The sequence below is a fragment of the Leucopleurus acutus genome (genome assembly GCF_964270905.1).
Source record: "Leucopleurus acutus genome assembly, chromosome: 7".
Classification (NCBI taxonomy): domain Eukaryota; kingdom Metazoa; phylum Chordata; class Mammalia; order Artiodactyla; family Delphinidae; genus Leucopleurus; species Leucopleurus acutus.
In genome coordinates, this window is record NC_139150.1 from 31,646,578 (window position 1) to 31,667,335 (window position 20,758).

Here is a 20,758-nt window from a genome sequence, read left to right on the forward strand (position 1 = left end):
AACACAGCCAAAAATAAGATAAATTAAAAAAAAAAAAATCTACAGGTTTTTAAAAAAAAAAAAATTGACAAACAGATACAAGGTAGAACACAAAAAGTGCTGTTCCCCACCATGAGCAAACACTTGAAGGGATCTTGAAGTCTGTCAGAAGGTTCTTAAATTTATCAAAAGAAAGAAACTATGTGGAGAATCAGGTTCATGGAGCAGAGTTCAGAGGATATGCTCAGAAGTGATAAGTCTAGAGATAAGTCTATTGTAGGCAGATGAACTTTTCATTCATTCACTAATTATTTTGGTTGCAAAGTATTATGACAGATAATCAGATGTCTTAAGGTATACTCCTTGTTCTCTTAAGTGATTTCATAAATTGCTAAAATCGGTACAAAGTCTTAAAATTGATAAAAGAGTTTGTCATGGTCTAGTCAGAAGATGGAAATCACACCAGTGATTTTAACAGAGAATTTAATACAAACAGTTTTTTTTTTTGCGGTATGCGGGCCTCTCACTGTTGTGGCCTCTCCCGTTGCGGAGCACAGGCTCCGGACACGCAGGCTCAGCGGCCATGGCTCACGGGCCCAGCTGCTCCGCGGCATGTGGGATCTTCCCGGACCGGGGCACAAACCCGTGTCCCCTGCATCCGCAGGCGGACTCTCAACCACTGCGCCACCAGGGAAGCCCTACAAACAGTTTTTAACTAGGTATTAAAGAAGTGGAAAGATGAAAGGGAACAGTAAGGTACTGTGGAGGTAGTGCCTACAGGAAGCGGCTACTGCCTCTAGATTGGGAGAACAAAGAGAAGAGGGGAAGAAGTTTGGAGGAAAGCCTGTCTGGAGCCAAAGCTTCCTCTAGGAAGGGGTTGGTGCTCAGCTGGTGCTAATGTCTTTGAGATCACAAGAGCGGCCCTGTGGGGCAGGGGTCCAGGATTTGGCAACAGGGGTTCTGGCTGGCTGGTGCTGGTGTTTCTAGGGGCATGATGATGCTGGTTCTGTGTCAGAAAAACCACAAAGTGGAACCAACTGTGGCTACTAGAATGAACTGCTGCTGGCTTCTAGAAGAGTTGTTGGGTTGCACTGGTGGCAAAGGGAAGCAAAAGTAGGACTAGGAAGCAAGCAGAAAGCAAAGTGTCCCATTTTCCTCTTAAAGCTTTCCAGTCTCTAGTACTCCCTTATTGGCAGAGCCTAACAAGAAGCCAGCTGTAAAGAAAAAAATGTGGCTCAGTTCCAGGATCACAAAGCAGAGTGTAGAAGGGTGGTTTTGAAGCTGAGAAACAATAGCTCAGTAACTTGCAGGAGAATAAGTGAATTTACATATTTAACACAAGGCGTATGTAAGTGTCATTAGAACTTTACAATTAAGTGCTGTAGGAATTCATAGGAAGAAACATCCTTGTTAGGATAAACAGACAAAGCTGTGTTAGAGGGTGGTATTTGAGCATGGATATGATTTTAGCAGGCAGAAGTGAAGCAAGGGAGGAGAGATTACACTAACTGGAGGAGATAGCATAAGAGAAAGCTGTAGGGTTAGGTAATGAACATGGGACCGATCTGGGTCAAATCTGGTTTCTGCTCTTGACTAGCCTTGATGCTGAAAGTCATTTCTTGTCTCTGAACTTCCTTTATCTTTCATCCTTGATCCTTTTGGCATTGAAGACTATTGGTTGGATCAAAACCACGTTTTAGGAATATTAATTTAGAGTTTCTGGAGTTGGAGGGGACAGAGAATCAAATAGGGAGATACTTTCTTGAGCAAGTAGGTTGTTAGGGTTTGTTTCCTCCAGATACAATTGTCTTATTAAAGCAAAAGTTTTTAATCAGTGTGGATAAGCTTTAGAATATCCTTGAACTCTTGAATTGTGTGTGTGTAATATTTTGTCCAGTAAGAGGTTTCAGATATAATTTTCATCAAAATGAGATTGAATAATGGTTAGGATGTTTGGAATTTGGTAGACCATTAAATGTAAGTAAATTATTCAAGAGTATATTGGTATACTGTCATTATTCACTTTACTGGACACTTAAAATGTTTAAGGCAGTTACTATACCAGGTGCTGAGCATTTAGTGGAAAAGGAGATAGGTAGGCCAGTTCTCATGGAGTACAGTCTAGTGAGGGAGACTTTATTTCCATGATTCTTTTCAGTGACTGTGATAAGATCAGTGAAAAAGAATGTAGGGTAATACAAGAGTATATGATAAGAAGCTGGTCTTTCATGGGGGGCGGGGCGGGGATTAGAGTCCTAGAGAACGCTGTCCTGATGAAGTGGTTTGTGCCAAGGTATAAAAGGTGAAAAAAGGATATGAAGAGGCTGAGGTGGTGAAATTGTGGAATTTTTAACAAAAGTGAATTGGCAGTATAATTTATTCTTCGTAAATTTCCCCAGTGATTTGTTTTTAGGGAGCACAGGCTGCTACTGTATTGAGTTGGCCAAAATACTTCCATAAGGTAGTGCATTGAATATTTAGCAGATAGCCTGTGGAGGGCAACATGAGTTAAAGTTAGGGGAGCCAACAATGGTCTAGGCCAGTGGTCTTCATACTTACTCATGTACTCCCAGTTAATATTTGACCTGATGTCTAAATTTTTTAAATCTTAGGTTGAAATGCAGCGTTACAAAGGATGTTGTTTATTATTATTGTGGTAAAATATATATAACGTAAAATTTAGCATTTTAACCATTTTTAATTGTATAGTTGAGTGGCATTAAATACATTCCCATTGTTGTACAACCACCACCACCATCCATCTCTAGAACCTTTTCATGTTCCCAAACTGAAACTCAGTACACGTTAAGCAGTAACTCCCCATGCTCCCCTTCCCCCAGCTCCTGGGAACCACTCTTCTACTTTTTTGCTTCTATTAATTTGACTTTTTTAGGTGCCTCATATCAGTAGAAGCATACAATATTGTTTTGTGTCTGGCTTAATTTCTCTTACCATGATATCTCAAGGTTTATTCATGTTGTAGCACTACTAGCATTTCATTCCTTTTTTTTTTTAAAATGGAGTTTATTTTTTAGAGCAGTTTTAGATTCACAGTAAAATTGAACAGAAAGAATAAAGTTCTCATATACTGTACTACTCCTGCCCCCACAGTTGCAGAGCCTCCCTCATTGTTGGTGTCCCACCCCACAGTTACATATGTGTTGTAATCTATGAACCTATGTTGACCCATTAACACTCAAAGTCCATAGTTTATGTTAGGGTTCACTGTTGGTATTGTACATGCTGTGAGTTTTGACAAATGTGTAATGACACGTACCTGCCATTATAGTATCATACATGATATTTTCACTGTCCTAAAAATCCTCTGTGCTTTGCCTATTCATCCTACCTTCCCCCATGTTTTTTTCATGGTTTGATAGCTCATTTCTTTTTAGTGCTAAATAATATTCCATTATATGGATGTGTTTATCCATTCACTTACTGAAGAACCTCTTGGTTGCTTCCACGTTTTCATTACTTTTTAAGGCTAAATAATCTTCCATTGTATGTATATATCATATTTTATCTATTCATCTGTCAATGGACACGTGGGTGGTTTCTACCTTTTGGCTTTTGTGAATTACGCTGCTATGAATATTGGTCTCCAAATAGCTGTTCCAATCCCTGCTTTCAGTTGTTTTGTGTGTATCAAAGGTTATAACTTTGGCGTTACTGAAAATAGTGACATTTTTGAAATTCATTGTAGTTGAGTGGTCTTTAAGAAAGCTTTCTTCTTGTACTCATCCTTTATTAATTTATACGATGATTATTCTAATCAGGTAATTCGCATATGTGCTGGGAACAGATAACAGCTAAGTCTTGCCTTTGGCTTACGAATCAGCTTGTGAGAGGGAAAAGTTCACTGCTGACTAGAGTAGCCTAACAGTTGGGAAGATTTTCCAGTGTGCTGGGAAAATAAATTTATTTTTTCAGAGGGATTGCTTTGATTGATTTAGCAAGTTGAGATTAACTAAGTGGTGGTTAGGTGGTTGGGATCTAATTGCACAGTGTATTGGGAGAGGCTGATTTTCTCTTTATGGTAGTGATAGAAAGTTTCTTTTAGAAATACTTTTTTTATTATTTTTTAAAAAGTTAATTAATTAACTTTTGGCTGTGTTGGGTCTTTGCTTCTGTGCGAGGACTTTCTCTAGTTGCGGCGAGCGGGGACCACTCTTCATCGCTGTGCGCGGGCCTCTCACTGTTGCGGCCTCTCTTGTTGCGGAGCCCAGGCTCCAGACATGCAGGCTCAGTAGTTGTGGCTCACGGGCCTAGTTGGTCTGTGGCATGTGGGATCTTCCCAGACCAGGGCTCGAACCCGTGTCCCCTGCATTGGCAGGCAGATCCTCAACCACTGCGCCACAGGGAAGCCTGAAATACTTGTTTTTAAAAAGTGAGCTATATTAAACATAGTGGGTAAATAATAGTTCAGACAGTATGTGAATGATTACATTTTAGAAAAATGTACTAACAAATAGATTCTTCGTGGGAACCCGAGGATAGAATAAGCCCCAGAGAAAGACAGTGCAGTAGGAATTGAGTACAGTCGACCCTTGAACAGCTCTGGGGTTGGGGTGCTGACCCCTCTGTGCAGTGGAAAATCCGCAGAGAACTTTACAGTCAGCCCTTCATATGCTTGGTTCCACATCCTCATATTCAACCAACTGGGGATTGTGTAGTAACTGTAGTTCGTATTTATTGAAAAAAATCTGTGTATAGGTGGTCCCACACAGTTCAGATCCATGTTGTTCAAGGGTTAACTGTACTTAAGCAGAAATCCAAAGGAAATTGACTTGCAGTTTCATCTATAGAAGAAATCTGGGCTTCCTGTAATTGAACAGAAATGTTTGTTAAGGCTAAAAGGAAAGATCATCTGGAACAGTATAAAAGGTTACTTAGTAAAAAGAAATTTGTTGAATGTATTGTACAAGCTTGTTTTGCTTCTTTGCCCTTGGCAGATAGTGCATAATTTTTTATAAATTGAAGGTTTGCGGCAACTCTGCATTGAGCAAGTCTGTTGGCGTCATTTTTCTAACAGCATTTGCACACTTCATTCATGTCTCTCTGTCACATTTTGGTAATTCTTGGAATATTTTTAACTTCTTCATTATTATTATATTTGTTATAGTGATCTGTGATCACTGATCTTTGATGTTACTACTGTGACTCACTGAAGCCTCAGATGGTGGTTAGCATTTTTTACCAATAAAGTATTTTTAAATTAAGGTATGTACATTTTTTTAAAGCGTGATGCTATTGCACATTTAATAGACCACAGGTGAGAAATTGCTGTAGTGCCATTTTTCTCCTTTCCTTTAAAGACTCTAACTGAATGTATGTTAGACCTGCTTGCTGAATTTTTTACCTATTTCTCTTGTCTTTATCTCATATCTTCCAGGTTTTAATTTTTTAGTTTTGTTCAGTTGTATTCAAACATATATTTGTTGAATTTGTTTTCTGTTTTTATTTTTCAGTTTTAGACTTTCTGTGCAGTTATTCCAGCATCATTTGTTGAAAAGACTATCCTTTCTCCATTGGGTTGCTTCTGCTCCTTTGTCTAAGATCATCAGTTGACTATACTTTGTAGGCCTATTTTAGAGCTCTTCCATTAACCTATATTTATCTGTTCTTTCACCAATACCATGCTGTCTTGATTACTGTAGTTGTATAGTAAGTCTTGAAATTGAGTAGTATGAGTCCTCCAACTTTGTTCTGCTTCAGTCTTGGGTAGTCTAGGTTTTTGCCTTTCTGTATAAACTTTAGAATCACTTTGTCGATAACTACAAAATAACTTGCTGGGATTTTGATTGGAATTGCGTTGACTCTACAGATCTAGTTGGGGAAAAATCGTTACTTTGGCTGCTGAGATGATGCAAAACTGGGATTAAGTTTTATGTAAGAGCTGTTTTTACTTCCAGTTCACCTTTACCCTGGAAGGGAGGCCCTTAAGGGTCCAGCTTGAAGTAGGGGTAATATATGAAAGTCCCCATGTTTGGCAGGCCCTGGGCTTTGTTTGACTTTTCCCTGTGAGGCCTCTAAAAGGTTACTTCATTTTTCCAGCCTTTTCTTTGGAATTGGCAGTTGCCCTCAGGTCTTGCTTTATTTTAGATTTGGGGACCCAGTAAGTGTTCATTATCTTGTTAGCTCTTGAATGCTTTTGAGTTGTTAAAAACTATTTCATCCAGCTTTTAAAAGTTATTTTCAGGAAGGGGATTAGTTCTAATTACCTGCTGTGTCATTGAAAATGAGAGTTTCCCCAGTGGCCTGCCTCCCTTATAGAATTGGTGGTCGGCTTATTTTTAGACTTTAAAATTTGGTATAAATTATTGGAGGAGCAGGATGAATTCTCCCAAGTTTGCAGTGTTGACTGAGACCTTCCAGACAGTAATAGATTATGTTGCTTGAGATAAACTTAGGTAGATCTTGGAAAGCTCTACCTTTGTTGAAGAAATGTCGCAATTGAGTTTTTGTGTGGTCTAGTTAGTGTAAAATGTGCCTTGGTTTTGGGCGCTGAGCAGTTTGCCACAGAGAACCTACTAGTAATTTTGGGTTTGTGGTATAGATTGCTAGTTGTCTGTCTCAGCTTTCATTCATTCTCCCCTCTCTTAGTGATGGAATTTCCAGGTTTTAGCTGGGCATATGACTACACAAAATAAAAACTAGATTTCCCAACTTCTTTTGTAGTTAGGAGTGGTCATGTGGGTAATTTCTATTTGAATAGCTCAGACTCTTCCCTCCAGTGTCAGACTTATACATTGAGTTGTTTGATGGCCATCTCTGCCTGGATTTATACCAGAGACACTTTAAGCTCAACATGTTAAAGGTAGAATTTATTTTCTGGATATTTGCTCCTCTCTGCTACTTCATCTCCATTTCCCAGTCAGCAGTGCTAGAACCCTCGATTCTTCCAATCCTCATCATCCCAAAACTCACATACATGTATACATTTAAGCAGACTTCAAATCCAGCTAATTTTTATTCTTCCTAAATGTCCCCCTTTCTCCCAATCTGTACCAACATTGGTTCTTGCACTTGTCGTGTCTTGCCTGTTTTGCTCAAATAGACATACAACTGCTTCTTTGTTTAGAGTCTTGTAACTCTGATTTTTTCTTTTCCATCCGCAGAATTATCCACCTGAAACAACTTTTCAACCATGTTACTCCTGTGCCTGCAGAGTTGATTTCAGTGTCCTTAGCCTTCAACTCTTTGTTATCTGGTCCCATTTTACTTTTTTAGGCTCATTTGTCATTCCTAGCCCTACATTTGATCCCCTGATAGCACCAGATTTTTAAAATTTTCCTTCCCATGTATTTGTGGTTCCTTACTACTATGTCCTTGCATGCCTAATGCAGGATTAACTTTTTCTTTTAAAATAAGTTAGTTTGAGGTTTTTAAAAACTTTAATCAACTGTACATGTTTCTGCACGTGAAAATAAGTAGACTCTGCTGTTGAATACATTGTAGCCTGAAATAAGTATTTATATCCTAAGTTGCAAATTTTGTTAAGATATTCTATTTAAAGTTTTTTTTTGGAAATTTTTTTGAAGCTTTGGAAGAAATATGTTTTATTTGGCTAGAAAAAAGTGATTTTAATATGTGAGTCATAAAATTAAGTCGTTTCAGAATAGTGCTTATCTGGACCAGTCTCCTATTTCACACATAAGGAAATTGTGGCTGGGAGAAATTCGTGTTTCTGTTAAGTCAAACTGAGTTAGAAGCAAAATCAAGGTCTACTGTGACCTCCATCCTAATATAAGTATCTGCTTAAAGAAAATCTTCCAAGTGTGTTGAGGTTTTCAAGTCTTCTTACCTCCAAGTTACATCTAGGATTACCAGGCAATGTTACTTTTTGTGTGAATAGCAGCTTGGGTAATGAACTGAACAATATGCATTCTTTATGTCTTAACAAGCCTGATTTCATAATGAATGGTTTATTTACAAAACAGTGGCTTTATATTCCCGACTTCTTGGCAGTTTATCCTAGGAGGAACATTTTTTGACCCACTGATTATTTTAAGTATTCTAAGTGAAGCAGGCATGGTAGATATAACACTTAGAGATGTGTGTGTCTTTGTTTGTTTTTAGCATCAAGCATTGCACGATTCTCTCCAATAATGTAGATCATCTCTTACTGAATTTAACACTGTCTGATATCATGGTCTCCCTGGCAAATGCCTCAACTTTGCAGAAGGATTCCAATTGGATAGAAATGATAAGGAAATTTGTAACAGAGACCCTTGAAGATGGCTTTAGGCTAAATAGTAAGCAGCTGAACAGATTGCTTGGGGTCTCATGGAGGTTAATGCAGATACAACCAAACAGAGGTAGGTGTTACTGCTTTGTCCTTATATAAGAGGAGCTCTTATGCATGCTATTTAGAGTCTAGCTTTGAGTTAATTACTTTCAAACATTTCACGTAGTCAAGTTATTTACATTCAAGCCACGAAAGGTAGCTAGCATAATTATAAAGGAATATCTACTTGAACACTGAAATCGTTTATGGCTCAGAGCATCCCTTTCTCAGTGAGTAGGTCCACTCTGAAGTTAATTGGTAGGATTTCTACTAGATTACAGAGTTGGAGTGAAAGGAGGTAGGTGTTATTAAGATGAAATGACAGTGAGTCTAATGATGAAGAAATACTCTCTTCTGATGTAATTTGACTAGAAATTGATGAATCCTGCTTATCTTTTTACCTTTCTTGTAGCTTGAAGTTATGTTGCATTAAGTCAGTTTTTAGTGTGACTTACTAATTCTTTTCATTCAGAAACAGAGCTTTCCTGTTTGGTTTCCAGCTTATCCACCTTTCTAGTCTGGTTTTTGTCATCCCTGCCTAGGTTTGTCGTCTCTTAGGAAAATTTACTCTGCAGTCTCTGGTTGGTTTGACTTTCGTATTAGTCAGGCTATTACTGTAGGATTTTGACAGTAGTCATCAGTTTGTGTCTAAGGTCTGCTTTGTCATAGGAGCAAAGTAAAGTACTTTTGTGCTTTTTAGAATTAGGGGGCTGTTGAAGAAACATTTTTGAATCATATGCAGTTTTTTTCTTTCTTTTAGAGGCTACGGAGTCTCTTATTAAGGCAGTTTATACATTGTATCAGCAGAGAGGCCTTCTCCTTCCAGTTCGGACTCTGTTACTGAAGTTTTTCAGTAAAATCTATCAAAAAGAAGAACTGAGATCTTACAGAGTCAGGTAAAGTTTCCTTTGTTATTTTGCCTTTCTTTTTCTCACCAAGTTATTTTGTAGTCTTTTTAAATAATAGACTAGATGGGGTGATTAAATCTTTGGAGAAATTCACTCTTTATATCCTATTTGGTTGCATTTAAGAAAAGAGAAGAAATTTAATTTTATAAAGAAGCATACATAATAGTGCCAGTAATCTTTGTATGCATAATTGAGCAGATAAAAGTCTCTTTGAGCATATATTTCCACTTGTCCACTTAACAGCCAAAGGGCAGTTGGAACAACCTGTAGCAGCCTCAGCCTTTTCTTTTTGCCTCCCATAAAAATTATGGAGGTTTAACAGCTGGTCCTTAGTGACATATTTGAGACATACGGTATAAGAATGAGGGCAGTAGAAGAGGAGGTGTGAAATGGGTGAAGGGGATTAAGAGCTACAGACTTAGTTATAAAGTAAATAAGCCACGGGGATGTAATATATAGCAAAAGGAATAATAATACTGTAATAACTTTGTATGGGGACAGATGGTGACTTATCATGGTGATCATTTGTAATGTATGCATATGTCAAATTATTATGTAGTATATACCTGAAACTAACATATAATACTGTATGTTAAAAATATTTCAGTAGATTTTTAAAAAATGAGGGCAGTAAAAGATGAGAAGGTTTCTGGCTTAGTTTGGTGCTACCAGCTGAAATAGACAACACAAAGAATAGAACTAAGGAATCAGGTTTTTGATATGGTGAGTTTGAGGTTTATTTGGGATAGTCGGGAAGAGGTGTTTGGGTGGAACGTGGAGATTCGGGATACATAGGTGGTTGTTAGAACGTATTTGAGTCTTTACTGTAAGTCAGGTGCTTTTCTTAATATCTCAATACTCATATTTGAAGTGTAGGTACTGTTGGCTTCTGTCTTAACAGAAGGAAACAGATTCTTAGGTTAAATAATCTGGTGAATGTCATGCAACTAAGGGCAGTGGAACCGAGACTTAAGTTCAGGTCTGTCTGACTACGGAGGTCATGCTTAGTTAAGTCACTAAGGGGGACAGCGAAAGTGATTGCTGTTACCTGAGTAAGGAGACATTAGAGCATTAGCAAGTATATAAAAGAACTGAAATATGAAATAACACAAGTTTGAAGTCATTTAATGTGGGGGCACCCTACACTGAATGCATCAATGACTTAATGTAGTGTAATAATTAACGCTAACTAGTATAAATAGTTCACGAAGAGTTAAGTAGTGTCTGTGTCCTTTAAGATAAAAATACAGTTTACATACTGCCGCAAATCACATGAACTTTTAATATAGTGGGTAAAACTTTAGAAACTGCTATAGCTAAATAAATGATGCCGGCCATCTTGTAGGCTCTCACATGTTTAAATAAGTAAATGTGGTGTTATTGGTAGATGATTTGTCACTTTGTGTGGTGTTTTAAGTTAAAAATATTCTTTGTTTAAATTAATTTCCATTGTCTTTGAAAATTACACTTTATTTCGTTTTTCCTTGACCTTAGGTATCGTAGTAAAGTGTTATCCCGTTGGTTGGCTGGTTTACCATTGCAACTTGCTCATCTTGGCTCCCGAAACCCTGAGCTCTCAACACAGCTTATTGACATTATCCATACCGCTGCAGCACGAGCAAATAAAGAATTACTAAAAAGTTTACAAGTTACTGCTCTCCGAATCTATGGTAAGAGTTTTGTTTAACTATGTAAGTAATAATTGGTCTACCCCAATTTAGGAAAGATGCTTCAAAGGGGGAGCTCTTTAGGTTTGCTTTTCCTTTAAATTATTATAAATGAATTATACCATGGGAAAATTAACAAAACATCAAACAGTAAATTCATTTTCAGTAGTATTATCTATTAGAATAGTTCTAGAAATTAATGGTTATAGATGCTTCTTGCATTCTTTTTTTAAAATTTATGTATTTTTGTCTGCTTTGGATCTCTGTTGCTGTGTGCGGGCTTTCTCTAGTTGCAGCGAGTAGGGGTTACTCTTCGTTGTGGTGCGCGGGCTTCTCATTGTGGTGGCTTCTCTTGTTGCAGAGCGTGGGCTGTAGGCATGCAGGCTTTAGTAGTTGTGGCACTCGGGCTCAGTAGTTGTGGCTCGTGGGCTCTAGAGTGCAGGCTCCGTAGTTGTGGCGCACGGGCTTAGTTGCTCCGCAGCATGTGGGATCTTCCCAGACCAGGGATTGAACCCGTGTCCCCTGCATTGGCAGGCGGATTCTTAACCACTGCGCCACCAGGGAAGCCCCTTAAATTGTCTTTTAAGCCACATGTTATTCACAAATTCAAAACTGATCAGGTATTTTTATAAAATTCCTTTGAAGCTTTGGTGGCAAATTTTACTTACTTAACCATAATGGATATCTTGTATGACTTTCATCTATTAATAACTTTTTTTATTCATCACTGAAACTTTCATTTTTTTAAGCAAAAATATCAATAAAGCATACTAGGATATATACATATATATAATTTATATTTATTATTGGGATATAATTCATATACCATAAAATTTGCCATTTTACAATGTACAATTCTTTGATTTTTTAACATAGTCCCATGATTGTGCAATAGTGTTCATTATCTAATTCCAGAATATTTTTATCACCCCAAAAAGAAACTGTACCATTAGTAAGTCCCTCCCTACTTTATCCTTCCCCACCTCCTGGCAACCACTAATCTTCTTTTCTGTCTCTGTGTATTTGCTTATTCTGGACATTTTTTATAGATGGAATTATACAATATGGGTCCTTTGAGTCTGGCTTCTTTCACTTAATATACTGTTTTTAGGATTCACCTATGTTATAGCATATATCAGTACTTTATTTCTTTTTAATGTTGAGTAGTACTCCATTGTGTGGATATACCACTTATATTTATCCACTCATTAGGTGATAGACATTGGTTTGTTTCCACCTTTTGTGGGTAATATTTTAAAATCTGTATTTTTCGGTATTGCTCATATGTGGGGTCGTGTGTGTGTGTGTACACAGATAGGTCTTTGGCTTTAAGTCGATATATAATTATCACTGTTTGGCAGAAGTGCTTGTTTTTTTACCGTTTCGCTTTGTCTCCAATCCCGTTAACCACATGATAGTTTTTATTTCAGATAACACATTTGAATGTTATGAAATTAATAGAGTGTTAAACATATCTTTAAATAATGATGTATTCAGTGTTTTACTCTAGACAGTACCTTAAGCCATACATACATGCTTTGTGAAAAAACTTTTTTCCATGTAATTGATGTATTAGAATTCAACATAACACAGTGAAAATAATCACTTAATCTGCTTTATTAACTCTGGTTTGTATATCTTTTTTAGTTTAACTTATCTTCTTACCCCACTAGATCCACAAGAAGGCACTGTGGTGGTTCTCCCAGCAGAGTCTCAACAGCTTTTGGTCCAGCTTGTATATTTTCTACCCAGTCTGCCTGCTGATTTGCTTTCTCGGTTAAGTCGTTGCTGTATTATGGGAAGACTCAGTTCAAGTTTGGCTGCCATGCTTATCGGGATACTGCACATGAGGTAGCATGCTCAAGTGAGCTGTATTTTAAGTGTATAATCTTCCCCCCCACCCTCTGTCCTTTTACTGGCAATTCATGAACTATAGAGGTTTTTTAAAATACTGCTCCTCCCTTCATTTGCTCTTAATGCAACAGTTAAAACTGTCGATACTATTATTAGAGGAAGTTCACTAGAGTAAGACTGTTTCACATTATTTGTTTAGTGACTTGTGTAGGAGGATTGGAACAAGGGTTAAAATTATCAAAAGTATGCAGTAAGAAACCATAAACAAGACCAAAAGACTACCCTCAGAATGGGAGAAAATATTTGCACATGAAGCAACTGACAAAGGATTAATTTACAAGCAGCTCATGCAGCTCAATAACAAAAAAACAAACAACCCAATCCAAAAATGGGCAGAAGACCTAAATAGACATTTCTCCAAAGAAGATATACAGACTGCCAACAAACACATGAAAGAATGCTCAACATCATTAATCATTAGAGAAATGCAAATCAAAACTACAATGAGATATCATCTCACACCAGTCAGAATGGCCATCATCAAAAAATCTAGAAACAATAAATGCTGGAGAGGGTGTGGAGAAAAGGGAACACTCCTGCACTGCTGGTGGGAATGTGAATTGGTACAGCCACTATGGAGAACAGTATGGAGGTTCCTTAAAAAACTACAAATAGAACTACCATATGACCCAGCAATCCCACTACTGGGCATGTACCCTGAGAAAACCATAATTCAGAAAGAGTCATGTACCAAAAGGTTCATTGCAGCTCTATTTACAATAGCCCGGAGATGGAAACAACCTAAGTGTCCATCATCGGATGAATGGATAAAGAAGACGTGGCACATATATACAATGGAATATTACTCAGCCATAAAAAGAAACGAAATTGAGCTATTTGTAATGAGGTGGATAGACCTAGAGTCTGTCATACAGAGTGAAGTAAGTCAGAAAGAGAAAGACAAATACCGTATGCTAACACATATATATGGAATTTAAGAGAAAAAAAATGTCATGAAGAACCTAGGGGTAAGACAGGAATAAAGACACAGACCTACTGGAGAACGGACTTGAGGATATGGGGAGGGGGAAGGGTGAGCTGTGACAAAGCGAGAGAGAGGCATGGACATATATACACTACCAAACGTAAGGTAGATAGCTAGTGGGAAGCAGCCGCATAGCACAGGGAGATCAGCTCGGTGCTTTGGGACCGCCTAGAGGGGTGGGATAGGGAGGGGGGAGGGAGGGAGACGCAAGAGGGGAGAGATATGGGAACATATGTATATGTATAACTGATTCACTTTGTTATAAAGCAGAAACTAACACACCATTGTAAAGCAATTATACCCCAATAAAGATGTTAAAAAAAAAAGTATGCAGTAAGGGGTTCAGTGGCAGGTGAGAGTACTGTGCTTAAAACCTTCGGTGTTACGAAATGGCAGTACAGACCTTCCTTTCTGGAAGGGAGCTCAGAATTTAATGGAGCTGACGAAATAAATAAGTTTGTAGACTCAGACAAGGAATCACTTGAAATATCTGTGTGTGTGTGTGGCAAAATATACATAACATAAAACTTACCATTTTAACCAGTTTTAGGTATACAGTTAAAACTGTTCAGTGGCATTAAGTACATTCATATTGTTGTGCAACCAGCACCACTATTCATCTCCAGAACTTTTCATCGTCCCAAACTGAAACTCTGTACTAATCATTTCCCCTTCCCCCAGCCCCCGTTTACCACTATTTTATCTTCATGATTTTGATTATTTTAGGTAACCTCATATAAATGGAATCATACAATATTTTCCTTTTGTGTTTTGCTTATTTCACTCAGTGTAACTTTTCAGGGTTCATCCATATTGTAGCATGTTTCACGGTTTCCTTTTTTAAGTCTGAATATTCAATATTCCATTGTATTCCATTATACCACATTTTGTTTATTCATCTGTTGATGGACTCTTGGTTGTTTCTACCCTTTGGCTATGGTGAATAATGCTGCTGTGAACACTGGTGTACAGATACCTGTTTGACTCCTTTTAATTCTTTTGGCTATATACCCAGAAGTGGAATTGCCAGATCATATGGTAATCTGTTTAATTTTTCAAGGAATTGCCATACTGTTTTCCATAGTGACTGTACCATTTTACTCTGAAAGGTCTTATAACTAATAGTGTTTCGTATTGCGAGTGTTCGGAATATTCTTAAAAATTCCATGTCTGTATCAGGTATGGTACTTTAGTATTCAGCAATATTTGTTAATGATTGTGGCCTATGGACAGGGTCTGATACGGTTTTAGGCAGAACTGAAAATTTAAAGACTAGCTTCCTTGTGGCTTCTTGTACAGATCCCCATCCCAGTTCAGTAGGAGTAGCTCACGTTATTAGTAGATTTTCTTTAGCTTTGTTTGCCAGTCTCTTCATACCAGTATAGGACATATGTTTGAGTGTTGTCACCTAGAATGTGCTTCATAACTGATAACATTTCCTTTTAGCAAAAGAGAGCTGTTTGCAATGTGTTGTTTGTATGTGAAAATTCAAGGTTTATTTCTGTGTTCATGTGCGTTAAAGAAAGACTTGGTCTTAATTTGAAGTACTCTAAATAAGTTTCCCATGTTTTCCTTTCTTAGAAATTAAAAAACAAAACAAAAAAAACAAAGCCCTGCTCTTTGTCTAGTGCAGCACTTAATGCTAGGCCTTTAAAGAAATATTATTTCTTTTCTTATAACTTAAGTGGTTTCAAGTTAATAAATCTTCCAGTGGAGGGCACTGTTCCTTTGATATAACTATTGGAGGCTCTGTTTTAACATTCATTTAAAAGCACCTTTTGAACACTTCTTGAAATTGATTCTCTTTGGAAGCTATATTTAATATCTTTATCAGTTATGATTGACTTATGCTTAGTAACTTTTGTCAAGGATTTTTTCAAAAGTTTTTTTACTTTTTGTGGATTTGTGGTGAGTGTTGAGAAAATCTATTAATTTACAAATACTGGTCATAGGGGTTTATAATTATTAAGAGCAGAATGTCATTGTAGTTAAAAGTCCACTAAGTTAAATTTTGCTTTTTAGTATTGGCACAGAGTCTCTTAGTAGACTTCTCTTTCTATAGATGTATTGTTCCTATTCAAATTAATCTCTCTTAAAAAATAAAACAAAATTGGAACTTTTCAACTTTCTCAGGCCAGTGGCATTATTATTGTATCACTTTTCCTAGATTTAGAATTTAAGAATATTTCCTTAGAAATAACCTGGTTATTCCATATGTTTAGTTTTCTCTTCAAAATATCCCTTTCTGTCCCTGATCATGACTATAAACTAGCCAGCTTTTCATTATCTCCCACCTGTACTATTACAGCAAGTAGTCTTGCTTCTTAGTCCCATCTATTTTGTGCATCGTTGCCAGATTAATTTTCCTGAAATGTTCCTTTAATTTCTGTTTTTCATGTTACATTAATTGGACTGTTCAGGTACTGTTCAGGTACTTCAGGTACTGTTCTGTTGCTCTGCTGTCTCTATCTGAGAGACTTTAAGAGCAGGTTACCAGCAAAGAATATCCGTGTGTTCCATGTGTGAAAAACTCATCAGCTAAAAAACCATTGGTCTTCATTTTATCTTTTAAAAAGTGTACTTAGAATTCCTGCTCCTACCTTTTTTACCATCTACTTAGAGCTTTTTGAGTTTGATTTTTTTCCCCCATCTGTGTTGTTCTACTGGCCTTTACTCATTCCTTATCCTCTCTGCTCCTAGTTTATTTACAGCTGGGTTGGGGAACATAAGACGTAAATGTGGAAAGGTAATGTACAGTGTTAGATAAAAATATCAGAGAAGGGAGAAGTTCTTGGACTGAGAAATTTGGCTTGGTTTTTTTTTTTTTTTTTTTTTTTGCGGTACGCGGGCCTCTCCCGTTACGGAGCACAGGCTCCAGACATGCAGGCTCAGCGGCCATGGCTCACGGGCCTAGCCGCTCTGCGGCATGTGGGATCTTCCCAGACCGGGGCACGAACCCGTGTCCCCTGCATCGGCAGGCGGACTCTGAACCACTGCGCCACCAGGGAAGCCCCTGGCTTGGTTTTTAAGTAGGGTGAATATGTGAGCTGGACTGCCAGGAACAGTTCTAGTTTACTTCTTTTGTCCCAGCATGTTTAGTAATAGCATCCCCTTTTACTCTCAGAAGTGTTCTGGCTTGGATAGTATATATATTCATCATAGTTTTAAGGACAGCGTGATATATTGCTTGTCTTTTGTCCAAACTAGACTCTTAAATGGATTTCCTACCCCCTTTAGCCACTGGATGGCACATTTTTCACTGGGTTCAAGAGGATATTAGTTTGTTTTCTAATCATCATTTTGTACTCCTTTCCACTGAGCATCTCTGATATAGACTCTTAGCTTGCGATATTCCCTCCATAGCCCTTTGCTTATTGTGAGAATGATAATCAGAAGAGTGTTTCCATTATTTTTAACTCCCCAACTTTTAAGAATGTTAATAAATACAATTATTTCATAGGTAAAAAATTTTTAGTGCTTTTAGTTGAATTAGAAATTCCTAATTTTGTGTGACATTTATTCAGATTTCTGTGATAAAAATTAGTAATCTCAGCTTGTTGGATCTGATCATTCTCAGCTTTTTTTTTTTTTTTTTTTTTTTTTTTTTGCTATATCCATGGTTGACATTTGCTCTATTCCTTCTTAGACTTACCTTGAAGAGAGTTTTTAAAGGAGTCACTGGAAACTGATCTTATAGCAGGAACCAACTAATCCTCATTTAATGAGAAGCTGCTGTACATTTAGCTCTTCCCTGGAGTCCCCTACCAGTACTTCAGCCACAATATTGTGAAGTAGACCTAGTTACAACTTTGAAAAGAATAGGAACACATAGTTATCTTAGAGTGGCTTTAAATTGAAGTATTCTTTACCTAATTAAGATACTTTTGCTTAGGTAGGAAGCAGGAACTTGTTTAAACTTAACTCATTTATGTAAGCAAGGTAAGACTTTATAAAAATCAAGCAGTAAATACATAGCAGCTGAACGTACTACTGAAAAGGAAAACTTTATCTTGGCTCCTTGAGTCTGATTTTCAAGTGGTGTGGAAAATTTTTTAAGTTTGTATGATATTTGTGGACCAATTATGCTTTTCAGTGAAACTTTACATAAATATAAATAAGTTAGAAGTTACATTTTCCATATTGTGGTACTTGAACCCTTATATATAAAGTTAATATGTACTGTGGATTTTGTTTAAAATATTAAATTAGACTTGTTTTCAATAAAGAAAAATGGTTATATATACTGTGCTTTATTCTTGAGTCTTCAAGTGGTCACTTCTCGTAATAGTTCTCCCATTGTTTATTATAGATCATCATTTTCTGGATGGAAGTCTTCAGTTAAAGACTGGTTGATGAGTGATGTGGACTATTTCAGCTTCTTATTTTCAACACTTACAGGTAACCACATTGATCTGCCGAGTTAAGGAAAGGAAAAAAGCCTAGTATGAAGATTCTTCTGAGATTTACTCTCATACCTGTTTGGCTCTAAGTTTTGAACCCCATTGCATACTTGAAAAAGTTGATGAACAGAATATCCATTTTAAACATGTTTGAAATGTTTAACATGATAGGAAGGATATCAGATTTCAATTAGCCATTTTTTGCATTCCATTGACCTCAAAGCAAAATTAGTAAAATGAGTCTAGAAATGTTATAAGTTCGATTTCTAAGTATTATTACTATTGTTTTAAATGATGTACTGTCTCAGTATTTTTGTTTTGTACTTGGATGATGAAGATGAGAATCTTTGAAATTTTCTGAAGACTTGAAATTTGGAGACTTAATATGTTAAGTCAGAATCCAAAAAAATCTTGACAGGTTCTGATAAGCAAGATAAATATTATGTAAAAGATAAAAGTAGACTCCTACACGTTTATTTGATAGTTTTGGATGTACACATTTGCGATGGAGGTGAAGGCTTTATGTTTTAATAGTAGTACTGGTCAAAAGGTTTAGTAGTACTGGTCAAAAGGTTTTAGGAAACTCATTAGGAATCAGTAGTGCGGTGTGGCTTCCAAACTAGATGATGACTCTCTAGGGCGTGTTCACGGAAATATAGTTATCTGAAAACATCAAAGCAGGTAGCTAGGGTCAGACCACATTGCAAGTATTCTGATCATTCCAAGAGTTATCTTTCAGGAGGGACTTTGGCACGTTGTCTGTATAGGGCAGGCCAAGTGTAATAGAGGTGGTAAGAGAATCAGAAATTTTATTATGTAAGGTGTGGTTGAAGGAACTGCATTATCGAAAAAAAAGACTTAGGAGGGATGGAGTAGTTTTAAAACATTTGAAGGGCTATTATGTAAGAGAATATAGAGTTTGGTATATGTATGAATGAGTATATTATTTTACTTGTTCAATAGCTTTTTTAAACCTACCATTAATTAGAACGATGATGCCTTTCACAGGCACCTTTATTTAAGTAAAGGTGGTAATGCCCCCAATATTAGGGGTAAAACCTGTTTCTTGCTATATTATAGATTGAGTCAGGTTACATCCTTTGTGAACATAATTATATGAATTTTACTACATTACATTACATTGCTAGCATTTTATTTTTAAAAATACTATACATGAAATACAGAAATTCAGAGGAGACAAGGTAGCTTAAAGAAGAATTTAACTTGAAGATACATGTCATCTGTTTTTAAAAAATTAATAAAGAATGTCACAGGCTTCCCTGGTGGCGCAGTGGTTGAGAGTCTGCCTGCCGATGCAGGGGACACGGGTTTGTGCCCCGGTCCGGGAAGATCCCACATGCCGCGGAGCGGCTAGGCCCCGTGAGCCGTGGCTGCTGAGCCTGTGCGTCCGGAGCCTGTGCTCCGCAACGGGAGAGGCCACAACAGTGAGAGGCCCGCGTACCGCAAACAAACAAACAAAAAAAGTCACTTGCCTTGTGATTTATTTATTTATTGGCTTTCTTTATACCCAAATTAGGGTTTTCAAAAGAGGAGCTGACTTGGCTTCAGAGCCTTCGAGGAGTTCCTCATGTCATCCAGACACAGCTTTCCCCTGTGCTGCTTTACCTTACTGACTTGGATCAATTTTTACACCATTGGGACGTAACAGAGGTAATTGTCCATTTTAAAAGAAACTCGTAATTATTAGAATTCAGTTAATCAACCACCAACAGTTGCTGTATGTTAGGGTTGCCTTGTGTAAGATACTTTCAGAGATTCAGAGTAGTATAAAACACAATCCATGTTCTGAAAGTGCTTGTGATCCTTGGATAGAAGATCTATGTTTCTAAAAGAGTATTTTCATTATAAGTTATGCCAATACAATAGAATAAATTAGCAGGTTGAACGATAGAGACAAATTTATTTTCTCTTGTCTAGCATAGGGAAGAAAGGATGGATCCATCTATGGAAAAGAGGAAAGGCTTCATAGAAAAGGAAGAATTTGACTTAGGTATTGAAGGATGAATAAGAGTTAGGGTAGGATTTGGTATCCTGAAGGTGGGTTTTTCTAATCAGAAAAGATTATTCGGCACTTCCTTTGGTTTTAAGAGTTAGTATATAGTTTAGCAGAGTTAAATTTTAAACCCTAATTTCTCCTTAAAATTTTAAGTTCAACTTACAAATCTTATTTTTTAGATAAATATAGTAAATTTAAAGGGAGACTTTGATTATATTTTATTCCTTTTACAAACTATTTAAAACTTTAAAACTGTTTAAATAACTTAATATATTCACTATTCGTCAAGTAGTTCAGTTTTTTGACAAACCTTCACAAATGTTACAGTAAATCTTAAATATCTAATAAATTTATATAAGTATGATAAATCTTAATATCTTTAAGTTTCGGTACTGTTTGTAGTGAAATTCAAATTAAAACCACAAGTCTAAATTAATTATTGATATGTTTTAAATTGGAATTACAGGGCTGATCTTTTACCCTAATAGTCAAAATTGTCTTCTGTGTTACAAATATGTAAAAACATCCTAACTGTTAATACTAAGGATTTGAGTCTCTAAAAACATGTATCTATTAGTTAATTTCTGTTTATTTCTTC

General features: G+C 36.8%; 1 protein-coding gene across 4 annotated transcripts in view; it reads left to right on the plus strand.

The window, feature by feature from the left end:
* TEX10 (testis expressed 10) overlaps positions 1–20,758 on the plus strand; it is a 55,885-nt gene that overhangs the window by 12,260 nt on the left and 22,867 nt on the right. For all 4 annotated transcript variants that reach the window (XM_082843194.1, XM_082843196.1, XM_082843195.1 and 1 more), the window contains 6 exons: positions 8,062–8,300; positions 9,030–9,165; positions 10,672–10,847; positions 12,518–12,695; positions 18,053–18,141; positions 19,681–19,814. In XM_082843194.1, the coding sequence (XP_082699320.1) occupies positions 8,062–8,300; positions 9,030–9,165; positions 10,672–10,847; positions 12,518–12,695; positions 18,053–18,141; positions 19,681–19,814 (952 nt within the window). The remainder of the gene's footprint in view (positions 1–8,061; positions 8,301–9,029; positions 9,166–10,671; positions 10,848–12,517; positions 12,696–18,052; positions 18,142–19,680; positions 19,815–20,758) is intronic.